Source organism: Oratosquilla oratoria, chromosome 31 (genome assembly GCF_046742065.1).
Source record: "Oratosquilla oratoria isolate Oo_2021 chromosome 31, ASM4674206v1, whole genome shotgun sequence".
Classification (NCBI taxonomy): domain Eukaryota; kingdom Metazoa; phylum Arthropoda; class Malacostraca; order Stomatopoda; family Squillidae; genus Oratosquilla; species Oratosquilla oratoria.
The window spans coordinates 41,337,638-41,352,637 of record NC_134807.1 but is presented as its reverse complement, the minus strand read 5'-3'; the positions used below and the strand labels follow the sequence as shown (position 1 = coordinate 41,352,637).

The following is a 15,000-nucleotide window of genomic DNA, read 5'->3' as shown; positions in this document are numbered from 1 at the left end:
CATCTACTTTTCCCCTTTCAACCTTCTTCTTTTAATTTTCTTTACTTCCATCTGTTTCTCCTCCTTATATCCTAAGGTCTATTCTTCATCTAACTCCTCCCTCGCTCTCCGTCTTTCATCCTCTTCATATCCATATCCTCTTTACAAACCTTACCTATTTATCTGTTCTTTCATCCTCCCACCTTTTCAATTTTTACCTCTACATTCTTCTGTCTCTCCCTTTTGTTTCACCTCCACCCCTCCAGAATCGTATTTCATTCCTTTTACTATTTTCTTAATACTTGATATGTCTTCTATTTCTCTTCGTCTTCTCTTTCTATAGCCCCTTCCCCTACACTTTCTCATCCTCTTCCATTATTATCCACCTTCCTCAACCCTTTTCCAGCCTCATCGTTAGCCGATGCCCCTTTCCTTTTCTCTTTCTCCTCCTCTTCCATCATCCTCCACCTTCCTCCACCTCCTTCACTCGCCTCTACCTCCTTTTCCTCCTCCCCATTCTCCTCAGAGCCGTTTCCATAAGAAATCCCCTCGACGTCACCGGCGGCGGCAACAAATCTTGACCCGAGACTGAATGCTTGACCTCAGGGGAGAAGACTCTCTTTTACTCTCCCCCACTACCCAGCCTCCCCAGGCTCAAGCCTCGCTGCTCTGACGTACTCTTAAAGACATCCTCTCAACCAACGCCAAACGATTCTCTTCATATAAAAATCAAACAGCAGCAATAGCGGGGTCTAGATCATTCAGGGGGTCGATTTTTTACCAGACGAGAGACTCATTTTACTGAATACTAAATTTTTTTTTTTTACTCCTCTCGATACTGTAGAATAGGTTAACTCTCATGATCTCAATCCTCATCTAGAGGGCAAACTAGGTTTCTCCTTACCATCCTCTACAAACTGGAATTCTCTCTCATATTTGTTTTTCTGTTCTTGTGCACCGGTTTGTCCTCAGTGGTTTAGTATTTATATTTTTCGTTATGGCTAACATTAGAAATCAAACTTAGCTAGGAGATGGACTCGCACCAAAACGGGCTCTCAATCCATACAGACAGTTGTTGAATAGAATCGACTGGTGTTAGCAAAAAGAAGAAGAAAAATCTACAAATTGCGTTTCCATTGCAAAGAAAAAGGGGCATATCGACTTCCCTCTGATGTCAAACTCTTTTTGAAAGAGGTTTCCTTCCTTCTCGCGCTTGCTTCGTCTCTCCACTCCCTTCACCAGTCGTCTCCTGAACGCAAATCGTTCTTCTCATTTGCAGTCTTCCACTTCACATTGACAGTCCTCCCCCTCTATCCCTTTCCGTCCTCGGTGATATTCGCTCCACCCCCTTGAAAAAGCAGGTTCTTACGTCACAATTTCCGCTTCCACATAGGTCGAGTTCCTCCTCCACAATATCCTTTGGCAACCCATGTTTCTCCTTTAAGACCTCCTCCCGCACACTCGCTTTCTCCTCCACGACCCCCCTCGCTCCTCCCGAAGACTCGTCGTGCCGGTTCTTGACCTCTTGACTTCGGCGACACCTTCGTCAGGTCGATAAAATCGTCTGTCGTTAAGGTTCGGTAATAGACGTCACCAAGGCGAGAGGAGGAGCGATCTTATTAAAACGAACAATGAAGTTCGGATGGCAGGTTTCAGAAACCATATGGCATAGAGGGACTGGGGGGTCGCAAGGATTCGAGGAAGGCGGGAGAAAGGAAGAATGGCGAAGTTAAAAGTGGACCTGGATTTCTTTATGATTAGAGCCAAGTCTTCTTTTGAAAAAGAAGGCTGTGTTTTTAGGGTAGTGTTATTCCTTTGTTATTGTTTCGCTTTTTGTATATAAGTATAATTGTTGTCTTTGTGGTAAGCGCCAGAGGAGTGTGCTCTATTGAGGAATGAAGGTACTTCGATTTGAACCAAATTCCAGGTATTTAAAAATATGAAGCCTATACACTACTAGAAAATAGACAAGTAAAGAAAAAAACTAAATAGATGAAAAATAAAAAGTAGGTAAATAGTTCAAATAACAAAATAAACACTAACGAATGAATAACTAAATAAGTAAACATATAGAAACCATAAAGAAATAAGTAAGGTAATGATTAACATGAATGAAAATTAATGCAATTAAAAAATAAGTAAATAAACAAGTATTGAAATAAATAGATGAATAAATGGGTAAAGAAATACATGATTAATTTATAGAGAAGTGAATAAAGAAAATAAACAAACAAATAAACAAATGAATAGATAAATAGATAAATTTATAAATAGACTAACAAATAGATAAATACATGAATAAGTAGATAAATAGATAGGTCAATAAAAATAGATACATAAATATATAAATAGGTAAATAAATGAATAAATATATAAGTAAACAAACATAAATAGAAAAAATAAAAAATAAAATAAAAACAAATATCTCAAGCTAGGGAGATAGACGTGAAGAGGCCAAGTTAGACAGGCTTTGTATAGCTCCAGTGGGACTCAGGGATGAAGATGGTTTGAGTAGAATACGTTCGCGAAGGAGGGCAAAACATCTCGACCACTCAGAACGAAAAGCAAAGAGAAAAAAACAACAAAAATGTCAACTACACATTCAAGCTTTCTTGACATCATTCTTTTAACCTCTTCAACAAATTTATACTTTTGACTTGATTATGAGTGAGTTCAGACAATTTAAACTAAAGAGAATTGCCGTCTGCATATATATATTTATGTATGTATATATATATATATATATATATATGTATATATATACATATATATATATATATATGTATATATGTATATATATATATATGTATATATATGTATATATATACACACACACACACATATATATATATATATATATGTATATATATATGTGTGTATATATATATATATATATATATATGTATGTATGTATATATACATATGCATACATACATATATACATATATATGTATATACATACATATATATGTATATATTGTTACGCCTCCCATTAATGCCCAATCTTAATTGGAGAAACAATTCTACCTCCAATCATCGACGAACCATATTGAGCCTAAATGGCAGGGTAACAATGTACTGCACATCTAATATAAATCTGTGCAGTACCTTCAAGCACGTATGTCAATAGGTTTAGGTGACCGGTGGATAACTCGAAGGGGCAAGGTTAAGGCAAAACTATGGTGTTCTAACATAAATTATTTACATATTCACTTAGCACTACACACACACTTATTTTATGCCTACCCGGACCACTTGTTACCACTAGGGTCCACCTAACACACTTAACCTAGAGATTTTATAGAGGAGCGGGAAGTGTCCGCTCTGTACGGGTTCAGAAATTAGAGAGAGAGAATACGAATGCGTATTCACTCGTGACTGCGGTCACCATGAGGGGGCCGCAGTTGCTAACTCACAAGCCGTTATTATTTATTTCATTACAGGCAGGGTGAGTGGAATATTATCAGATATTATCAACATAATAAGGTACAATATACAATATAAACAATATCCTAACTAACTAAAATAAAAGGATAACAAAGGAATAATACACACGGAACATAGAATATTATATTTCATACGATCGGTAATTCAGAAAGACGAAAAAATTAGGGCGTGGCTACAACTACCCGAAACAGGTGGTAACATGAAAAGTACATCTATTACAAAGGAACACATACTTGCGATCACGCAACACCCCTCCCCCAAAAGAATACGCTTACAAGGGTTTGTAAGCAAAGAATCACTTTAACCAAGGTCAATCACACTAACATTTTAAGTTTACACATGGGTAGTTCGGGATAGGGCATCAGCCAGCACATTATTTTTTCCACTTATGTGCGCGATCTGTAAATTGAATGGCTGTAACACTAATCAATGCCCACCGTAGAAGGCGTTGATTAGTGTTTTTCATTCGTTCCACAAATGTCAGGGGATTATGGTCTGTAAACACTTGCACAGGGTGAACTGTGCTTCCTACGTATACTCTAAACGCTTCCAGAGCCATAATCAAAGCTAACGCCTCCTTCTCGATGGTGGCATAGTTCCTCTGCACCTTGAGGAACTTCTTTGAGAAGTGATGTACACACGATCCTCCTCACCCTCTTGTAGAAGCACGGCACCGGCACCAACTTTGCTGGCGTCGACGTGGATGGTGAACGGCCTCTGGAGATCAGGGGCACGTAGGACAGGAGCATTTGCCAGCAGAGCCTTCACGCTCTCGAAGGAGTCCTGGCAAGCCTGGGTCCACTTGAAGGAGGTCTTAGTACTCAGGAGGTCGGTGAGAGGAGCCACCACGGAGAAGTTGGGACAGAAGCGACGATAGTAGCCCACCATTCCCAACAGTCTCATCACTCCCTTTTTGTCGCTTGGGGCAGGATACTGCAGAATGGCGGTAATCTTGGCTGCAATCGGTTGGACCTCCCCTTTCCCGACGACATGCCCCAGGAATGTGATGCGGGCATGGCCGAACTCATTCTTGGCGAGGTTCATAAGGCGTTGGAAGGTTGCAGGTGCATTCCGCAAGCCAAAGGGGAGGACGGTAAACTGATACAGCCCCTCGGGAGTGATGAACGCGGAGATGGCCCTCGACCGCTCTGACAGGCGGACTTGGTAATAGCCCTGTAGTAGGTCCAGTTTCGTCACCCACTGTGCTCGACCAACCTCGTCAATGACGTCATCAATGCGTGGCAAGGGGTAGCTATCCGGCTCAGTGACTGCGTTGAGCTTTCTGTAGTCGATACACAGTCGCATAGAGCCATCGGGCTTCGGCACCAAGACCACGGGAGAGGCCCAAGGACTGCTACTGGGCTCCACGATACCAACCTCCTGAAGGCGTTGCACCTCCTCACGGACGTACTCCTTCTTGAATGCGTTCAGGCGGTAAGGACGTTGGCGGATGGGCCGAGCTCCGTTGGTTTCGATGTCGTGCTCTACAGCTGAACAGGGGTGAGGATGGTCACTAAATATAACACTATAGTCTGTCAAAAGAGAAGAAATATCACTCGCTTGGTCATTAGAGACATGGCCTAACTTTGTACTGGGATCATAGAGTATTGTGGAATTGTCCACTTTAGCATACAAGCCACTCTGGAGTTCAGGGAAGTTGTCTTTCTGATCATTATCACATGTAGGCACTACAACACAAGCGGACAAGGAAGTTCAACATTTTCCTCCCTTTCCTTACTCTTTCTCACTCTGTAGGGTTTCAGTAGATTGACATGCACCAGACGTTTTTTCTTACGCCTGCCTGGCGTATATACAACGTAATTGGCGTCCCCTACCCTGTCTACAATTTGGAAAGGTCCATCATACCTTGCCTGGAATGGGTGTGTCTGCACGGGCAAGAACGCTAACACCTTATCACCTACCCTAAATTCCCTATGCTCTACCTTATGTTTTTTGTCAAATTGTTGCTTCATTTTTATCTGAGCAGATTTTAAATGGGCATTAACCAGCCTCACAGCAGCTTTTAATTTTTCTCTAAACTCAACTACATATGATACCAAGGGTGTGACACTATTTTCTAGCAGCCAACTTTCTTTGAGGGCTTTGAGAGGTCCTCGCACCTCGTGGCCATAAATTAGCTGAAATGGGGAGAATCCTAAGGATTCTTGAACAGAGTCCCTAACCGTGAATAGGAGAAGGTCAACTCCCTCGTCCCAATCCTTCCCAAACTCCAAGCAATAAGTGCGCAACATGCGTTTGAATGTCTGATGGAATCGCTCCACCACCCCCCCCTGGGATTGGGGATGATAGGCTGAAGACCTAGACTGCCGGACACCCAAACTCTGCATTACCTGATTAAACAATCGGGAAGTAAAATTGGATCCTTGGTCCGACTGCACTACTGTGGGAAGGCCTACTTGTGTAAAGAAGTGAATAAGGGCTCTCACCACATTCTTGGCTGTGATGCGGCGCAAGGGAATGGCTTCTGGATAACGGGTGGCACAGTCTATCATAGTAAAGAGAAACTGATTACCTCGGGGAGTCTTTGGCAGAGGACCAACGCAATCTATGACAATTCTGCCAAAGGGTTCCTCAATGACAGGGATAGGTTGTAGAGGGAACGGTTTAACGCTGGGGTGCGGTTTCCCTGCTTTTGACAACGGTGACATGTACTAATGTAGGAACTAATATCTCTCTTCATTTTAGGCCAATAGAAATGAGTTAGAATTTTTGCACTAGTCTTCCTAACTCCCAAATGTCCTCCTACCCCATCATGAGCAATACCCAGGATCTCCTTCCGTAATGGGCTTGGGACCATTATTTGGTGACGGACAGACCAAGGGTAATTTGCAGGGGAATCAGTAGGACAGAACTTTTGCATCAATATGTCTGAGCTAAGGTAATAGCAGTTAGATTCAGACTTGGCTTCCTCTTCACTAATAGCTCTACGGAAACAACTGGCTAGTTCAGGGTCCTCTTTTTGGAAACAAATGAGCCTACTCCTAGTGACTGGGGAGGAACCGAAACTATCCAGGGTGGTAACATTGTCTCCCTCAGTGTCGTTTTCACTATCAAACCTATTATGAAGGTCACCGGGTGGAGGAGAAGTTTCAAAAAATTCACCTAGATTTAAATCAGCAAGGTCAGGCTGAGTAGGAACATCCTCTGTGTTCTCACTAGGTTGGGGGGTAATTACACCAACATGAGCATCCTCATTATGCTCGCTAATCTCTGCCTCCACCCTGCGGCTCATGCTACGAGTAACAGCACATGCAGGGAATATGCCCGGAATGTCTGCCTCTAGTTGGGAAGTATTATTCTCGGCAGAGGGACACGAGGAGACTATGACATTAGGTAACATCGTGCCCCCGGCGAGGTCATTTCCTATCAGGAGTGAAACTCCTTCTACAGGTAACTTGTCGACTACTCCTACCTGGGCATAACCTGTCCTAACATCTGACCACAAGTATACTTGGCATATAGGGATACGTGACCCGCCTGTTAAACCGTTCACAAGGACCCAATTCCCAGTATAACATACATTTATCAAAGCAGCCACATCTTTTGTAATTAATGATAGGGCTGAGCCTGTGTCTCTCAGAAGCTTGATAGATATAGGTGGGCTATCTTGATCAAGGACCACTGAACCAGAAGAACAGAATGGTTCAAATGTTGATAACATAGGTGAGGAAGGATTATCTGGGACAACTGATGGGCTAACAGCAGTGAGACAGGGCTCCAAAAAACTTTCCGATTGCTTGGCCACATTGATCGAGAGAGAGGGGGACCCTTGGAGAGGAGCCTTTCTTTGTTGTAGTTTGAAACATTCATCAACATGATGTCCTGGTCTTTTGCAATACTTGCAATAGCTCCTGCCTCCAGTGAGGGTAGATTCCCTGGTCTCACTATCAATAGGCTTACCTGAGGTAGATGAAGCAGATGATGAGTGAGCCGGCGGTCGAGGAGCCTGTGGAGGTCCGACTGGCTTGGAGTCCCTAGTGGGGGGGGGGGGGAGCTTTGGGGCAAGGTAGGGTGAGACCTAGAATGCATTCTAGGATTAGTTAAATGGTAATAGTCGGCCACTGGGCCAGCCTCTGCCAAGGTGCGAATACCTCGCTGATCCAAGTTGGCTCGCACATCTGGAGGGATATTATTTCTAATATCCTCCATCAATATTAACCCTTTGAGTTTCTCCAGGTCTACGTGAGCCTCCTCGCTCTCCACCCACCGGGTGAACAAGCGGAGCTTTCGTTGGAAGTACTCCACGTATGTCTCCTGGTTGGATTTCCTACATTTCCTGAATTGTTGCCGGTAGGCTTCAGGAACAAGTTGGTATGCTTGTAGAATATTATATGTAAGTACATAATAATCACTACTCTGACTCTCGGAAAGTGCAATAAATGTGTCGAGAGCTTTTCCCGAGAGGGCACCATACACCATCTGCGTCCACTGGCTGAATGGCCATTGGTACATACGTGCTAACTTCTCGAAAATAGAAAAGAACTTGTCTGGTTCATCCTCGTTAAATTTCGGAATATTAGGTGTTTTTTCTATACCATGACTTTGAGACTTGAGTCTCTCTATTTCTAGTTCCAACTTCTTAAGTTCAACCTGTAAAGCTAAATCATTTACGGGGCTAGCACCCCCAACATCTTCCCGTGAGGCGAGGGTGAGTTTATTTTTTCCTCTAAGTACTCAAGAATTTTGTCTTTCAAGGGGTTCTTATTTAAACTGGAGCACTCGCTTATTTGATAATGATGTGCTATCATCTCTAACTCTGGTTTGTTAAGCTTCCTTACCTCTTCGGCTGTAGGCGCCTTTACGAAGTTCTCCAAGTTGAACATGTTGAACTAAGATGTTGGAAGACAAGGAATAACAAAATGTTGCTTATTAGCTAGTTGGCAACCTATTGAATTAATGAAATACGTATAATAGGGATTAGCCACACGTATGGTAATGCAACTGTTAGCTGGTATCGCAAGAGCATGAAATAATGGTAACAATTCAATAGCTTACCACAAATCTCGGCGATGAACCACAACCGTATAGGCGTTCTAACAATATAAATGCACTAATGGCTACTATCCCGGTCGTAAGGCCCCCACTTGTTACGCCTCCCATTAATGCCCAATCTTAATTGGAGAAACAATTCTACCTCCAATCATCGACGAACCATATTGAGCCTAAATGGCAGGGTAACAATGTACTGCACATCTAATATAAATCTGTGCAGTACCTTCAAGCACGTATGTCAATAGGTTTAGGTGACCGGTGGATAACTCGAAGGGGCAAGGTTAAGGCAAAACTATGGTGTTCTAACATAAATTATTTACATATTCACTTAGCACTACACACACACTTATTTTATGCCTACCCGGACCACTTGTTACCACTAGGGTCCACCTAACACACTTAACCTAGAGATTTTATAGAGGAGCGGGAAGTGTCCGCTCTGTACGGGTTCAGAAATTAGAGAGAGAATACGAATGCGTATTCACTCGTGACTGCGGTCACCATGAGGGGGCCGCAGTTGCTAACTCACAAGCCGTTATTGTTTATTTCATTACAGGCAGGGTGAGTGGAATAACATAATACACATACAGATATTATCAACATAATAAGGTACAATATACAATATAAACAATATCCTAACTAACTAAAATAAAAGGATAACAAAGGAATAATACACACGGAACATAGAATATTATATTTCATACGATCGGTAATTCAGAAAGACGAAAAAATTAGGGCGTGGCTACAACTACCCGAAACAGGTGGTAACATGAAAAGTACATCTATTACAAAGGAACACATACTTGCGATCACGCAACAATATATACATATATATATATATATATATATATATATATATATATATATATATGTATATATATATATATATATATATATATATATTCATGTATATATATATATGTATATATATGTATATACATATATATATATATACATACATGTATGTATATATACATATGCATACATACATATATATATGTATATATATACATATATATATATATATGCATATATTTATGTATATATATGTATATATATATACATATATATATATATATATATATATATATATATATGCGTAAGTAACAACTAGGAAAAGTAAACTAACGAAGCAGAGCGCTTTCGTATAATTACATATTCAGTGCACATACAAAGAAGGAATTATAAAATGAAGAAACAAGGTACAGAATATATGACATAGTGAAGAGGGCATTCGGAGAGGTAGTGGAAGAAGTACACGTGACGGACGTTTGAACCGTCCTGGTAACCAACAAGTATGGGACAACTGCTCATAATTTATATTATAACTTAAATAATTTTGAAATTTCATGAGAAATATAACTATCTAATTTGTACAAACCTTGATGAAACTTAACATTTATCCCCTTAATAGATTTGATCAAACTGCATTCAATAAAATTTCTTTCTGTTATGTTGTTGTTGTATGTGATAACTTTAGCGTTATCCCAGTCAACTGAGTGGTTAAAATAGGTCATGTGGTTGAATATACCGCTAGATTGGTTTCCCTCTCTAACGTATTTCTTGTGTTGATTGATTCGTGTTGTGAGTGTTTTAGCAGTCTGACCAACATAAAACTGATTACATGATTTACAAGATATTTTGTACACACACCCTTTATCACTATTGACAGAATTATTTATGAGCAATTGTCTTACAGTGTTCTTATTGTTAAAAACTACATTAATGTTTAATTTACGTAATATATTTGGAATTTTTTTTTAGGTTCTCTTGGTACTGTAGAATTAGCAAGTTATTCATATTGAAACTTTGAGTTGACCTAAGGTTATAAAATGTCCTTTTAGCACGATTGTAACCTGTGTCAAGAACATGTGTGGGGTATTGTAGCTTAATACTAATGTCGTAAATACATCTTATTTCATCATTGATGTAGTCTGGGCTGCAAATGCGTAGGGCCCTGAGGAACATCGAAGAAAAAACAGATCGCTTTACGCCATCAGTGTGTGAGGAATAATAGTGTATATATGAACAAACATTGGTTGGTTTGCGATATACACTAAACTTCAACTCACTTTCACGGCGGTAGATATTACAATCAAGGAAAGGCAAAATACCTTCACTCTCTATCTCTATACCGTGAGCTTAATGGAACTAACCAAATTATTAAGTTTACATAGAAAATACTTTACATTATCGTGAATGGGCCACAGACATAGGATGTCATCAATGTACCGCATCCATGTTATGTTGGGGGGAATGATCTTACTTAAAATTTTAGTTAAAAAAAATCCATATATAAATTACTCAATACGGGGGAAAGAGGATTACCCATACTCACGCAAAATTTCTGAGAATAAAATTTTCATTAAATTGGAATTTGCAATCTTTAACACACAATTTGATAAGTTCAATTAAGGTGCCTGAAGGTAATGGTAAATCGTGCTTATTTAACTCTTCTTTTAGATAGATTAAAAGGTCATCCAAAGGAACTTTCGTAAATAAACTAACAATATCATAACTTACCAATTTAAATTCATAATCTGGTTTTACCTCACTTAGTTTGTTAATGAGGTCTAAACTGTTCTTAACATGTGAAATGGAAATAGTTCCAACTAGTGGACTAAGAATTGTTACCAACCATTTCGAAAGTTTATGTGAAGCTGAACCTATTGAAGAAACGATTGGTCTTACCGGGTAATTTGGTTCATGTGTCTTAATTAGACCATACATGTAAGACAAAGGAGTGCTAATAGAAATGAACTTTTTAATTAGTTCACTATTTCCACTTAACAATTCTTTTATCTTTTTATTGAAATGGCTATTCACTGATTCAGTAGGATTCTTTAAAAGTCGGACATAAGTATCTTGATCTTTAAGTAGTTCATCCATTTTGTTTAAATAATAATTTTTGTTCATAATTACTACAGCGGTTGATTTATCAGCTTTTGTGATATGTAAATCACTGTCCTTTTTGAGAGAATTAATAGCAATGTTAAAACGTTCAGGACAGCTGGGAGGTACATGAATTGCTAAAGCACCATAAACAATACCTTTACATATATTAACATCATCTATAGGCAGATCTTTATCACATTTTAGATTACAAAAAGCTTTAACTATGTTAATGATGTTAGATGGATTAGAATTATTGGCAAAGCTGAGCCCAAAGCGTAATGTTGTGGATTGAGCATTGGTGAGTGGCTTAGATGACAAGTTAACCACGAAATCTGGGTCAGCATGTTTGGTCCAGTTACTGTCATTGATGAGGGCTAGTAATTTCATGTTTAACTTCCTTGACAAGTACTCACACTCCATCCCCATTTTTCCATCACAATAGTCCAAAAGCACATTTTTGACATCAGATGATACACAACACTGGAATTTATGCAAACTAATACGTTTGATCCTAAAGGCTTCTTTGGCTTCTAATTTGGCAATGTCGATTCGTTTCTTAAGAATGATGCGCTGAAAATCATCAAATGGGTGATCAGACATCTTCACAAACCGTTGGGATAAGACTAACTTGGGTAATACTTGTTCTTTCATGCAGTTTTGTAGAAACTGTAGACGTAGTCGCAGTTTATCGGCTTTAACCAAAGACCAGAAAAAGTAGTGTACATAGGAGCAAGCCCAGGGTTCAGGTGAGTAAAGTTCTCGACGAATCGTGTGGTATCCATAATGCAATAAAAACACTAAGAACGTGTGTTTACAAATGCGTAAGTAACCACTAGGAAAAGTAAACTAACTAAGCAGAGCGCTTTCGTATAATTACATCTTCAGTGCAGATACAAAGAAGGAATTATAAAATGAAGAAACAAGGTACAGAATATATGACATAGTGAAGAGGGCATTCGGAGAGGTAGTGGAAGAAGTATACGTGACGGACGTTTGAACCGTCCTGGTAACCAACAAGTATGGGACAACTGCTCATACTTCATACATTCATTTTATAATTCCTTCTTTGTATCTGCACTGAAGATGTAATTATACAAAAGCGCTCTACTTCGTTAGTTTACTTTTCCTAGTGGTTACTTACGCATTTGTGAACACACGTTCCTAGTGTTTTTATTGCATATATATATATATGTATATATATATATATGTATATATATATATATATATATACATATATACACACACACATACATATTTTCGTAGGAGAAAAGATGGAAACGATCATCAGGTATGCTATCGAACATCATTTAGAAAGCAAATGTTTGATAAATGATAGCATGGTTACAGACGGAAACGTTCTTGCGTGACAAACTTACTCGAATTCTACAACATCTCGAATTATGACAAAAGAAACAATATAGATTTAATATATCTAGACTTTGCAAAAGATTTTGAAACCGTCCCTACGAAAGACTACTTACTAAATTAGCTTCACACGGAATAAGTTGAAGCCTACTAAGTTGGACTAGTAATTGGTTGAATGATCGTATACAGAGAGTTGGTTTGAATGAAAAAACTTCTGGATGAAAAAATGTTACGAATGGAGTTCCTCAGGTTTCCGTTCTTTGGCCACTTTTATTCAACGTATATGTAAATGATATAGACCACGGACTAAAATCTATTGTTTCCAAATTTGCTGATGATACAAAACTGTGCAGAATGGCAAATGATCACTTAAACCAATTAGATATTCAAGAAGATTTAGATAAACAATATCAATAATCTGAAAATTAGCTAGTGACATTTAATACAAGTAAATGCAAGGTAATGTATATAGGTAGAAATAACAGTAAGTAGGATTACAAGTTATTTGGAAATTCGTTAACAAAAGTGGATAGTGAAAAGGATTTCGGCGTAATTATCAGTAACGAGCTCAAGTCATCTAAGCAGTGTATTTCAGCCTCTGAGAAAGCAAATAAGATTCTAGGACTGATTTCGCGATCTTTTGCCTTCAAAAGTCCATCACTCATTAACAAGCTATATAAATCGTTAGTTCGTCCATATTTGGAATATGGTGTTTTCGTATGGTCACCGAATCTCATGAAAGACATTGACATATTGGAAAAAGTACAACAGCGAGCCAAACAACTTATTTCAAATATCAAAAATAAATCATACGAACATCGACTAAAACATATTAATCTGTTTTCCTTAAAAAGCGCAGACTCAAGGCCCTACAAAAAAACATCCTTAACTTTTCATACAGCTTTCTCACATGTCTGTCTTACCTCAAAAACATAATCCACGCAACCCTTATCTCTCCTAAACCCACACTGTCCGTCACCATTTACTCCCTCTGCCCCTCTCCTAATCCTCTCAATCTAAATCTACCCATAGGCCTTCCCAACTACACTTAACAAATTTATCCCTCTGAAACTACTACACTCACATTTGGCCACTTTTCCTTTGTAAAGCGGAACTACACAGGCACTCTTACAGTTCTCCAGCACTTTAATCTCTTTTAGACAAATATTAAACAACCTCACCATCACTGTACCTCCCTATTTTAGACACTCCACATGAAACCCATGTAATCCAGGTGCCTTACCTCCTCCAATAATTAAATAACTGCTTTCACCTCGTCTTTTCTTATTTCTCCCATATTTTCCTCATTCATCAGTGTCATTTTCTTAGTGCCTCCCACTGCAACCACCTTTACCTCCCTACCCTCCTTTACATTTAACAACTTCTAAAAATACTCTACCCATCTTCCTCTTACCATCACCTCCTTCATTATCATCTCTTCATCTGTACCTTTTATCTTTTCTTCTCTTTCTGGTTTACCTCTCCTTTCTATTTTGATTTTATTCCAAAACATATTTTAAATACTTTAAATTTGCTGCCATATTGTTCCCCCATTTTATAGCTCCTATTCTTTTTGCCTCCTTTATCTTATGTTTTACTTCTCTTCCTTTTTCTTTGTAGCTCTCATGTATTTCTCTCGTCCTATTTTACAACCAATCTGTGAAAGCTTGTTTTCTCTTCTACAATATACTTTGTTTCATCATCTTACCACTAAATCCCCTTCCTTATATTTCTTTCATCCTCTTTGTTATATTACAAAGGATCACAAAGGCGGAGCATGCCGACAGGAGACCTTTTGATCTATATCTAGGTCGGATGCGAAAAAAAATCATATTAATAATAAAATAATAAATAAAAACTATAATAATGTAAATAACAAATAAAATACATAAATAAATGCATAGGTATAGTTAAATAATAAACAAGCAGGTAAATAGTAAATAATAATAAATTGACATATAACTAATAATAAATCAAAATCAGACAGACAAATGATAACAAAACAAAAACAAATAATATAAGATAAATTATAATCATTACAGCATCTTACTTACGTATTTATGTAAATGATTCTTAAAGCTTCGAACTGAACTACATTGCACTACCTGTGCAGGAAGTTTATTCCATTCATTAACTACACGGTTGGCAAAGTTGTTTCTACCTACTTCCAAATTGAATCTATTTCCGGACAGTTTGAGGCCATTGTTTCTTGTCTGATTCTCATTCAATGTGAAAATTTTGTCACTTTTGATGTTGTCAATTCCCTTTAAAATCTTAAAGACCTGTATCAAGTCACCTCTG

At 38.6% G+C, this 15,000-nt stretch overlaps 1 protein-coding gene across 1 annotated transcript in view; it reads right to left on the bottom strand.

Moving 5' to 3' along the window:
- Positions 1-11,934, bottom strand: part of LOC143041630 (uncharacterized) — a 31,094-nt gene extending 19,160 nt beyond the window's left edge. The window contains exons 1-8 of the mRNA XM_076213639.1: positions 11,748-11,934; positions 8,226-8,276; positions 7,215-8,120; positions 6,211-6,924; positions 5,844-6,073; positions 5,222-5,564; positions 4,987-5,114; positions 4,034-4,842 (exon numbers count right to left, since the gene is read on the bottom strand). Coding sequence (XP_076069754.1) covers positions 4,034-4,842; positions 4,987-5,114; positions 5,222-5,564; positions 5,844-6,073; positions 6,211-6,924; positions 7,215-8,120; positions 8,226-8,276; positions 11,748-11,934 — 3,368 coding nt within the window. The remainder of the gene's footprint in view (positions 1-4,033; positions 4,843-4,986; positions 5,115-5,221; positions 5,565-5,843; positions 6,074-6,210; positions 6,925-7,214; positions 8,121-8,225; positions 8,277-11,747) is intronic.
- Positions 11,935-15,000: the final 3,066 nt, after the last annotated feature.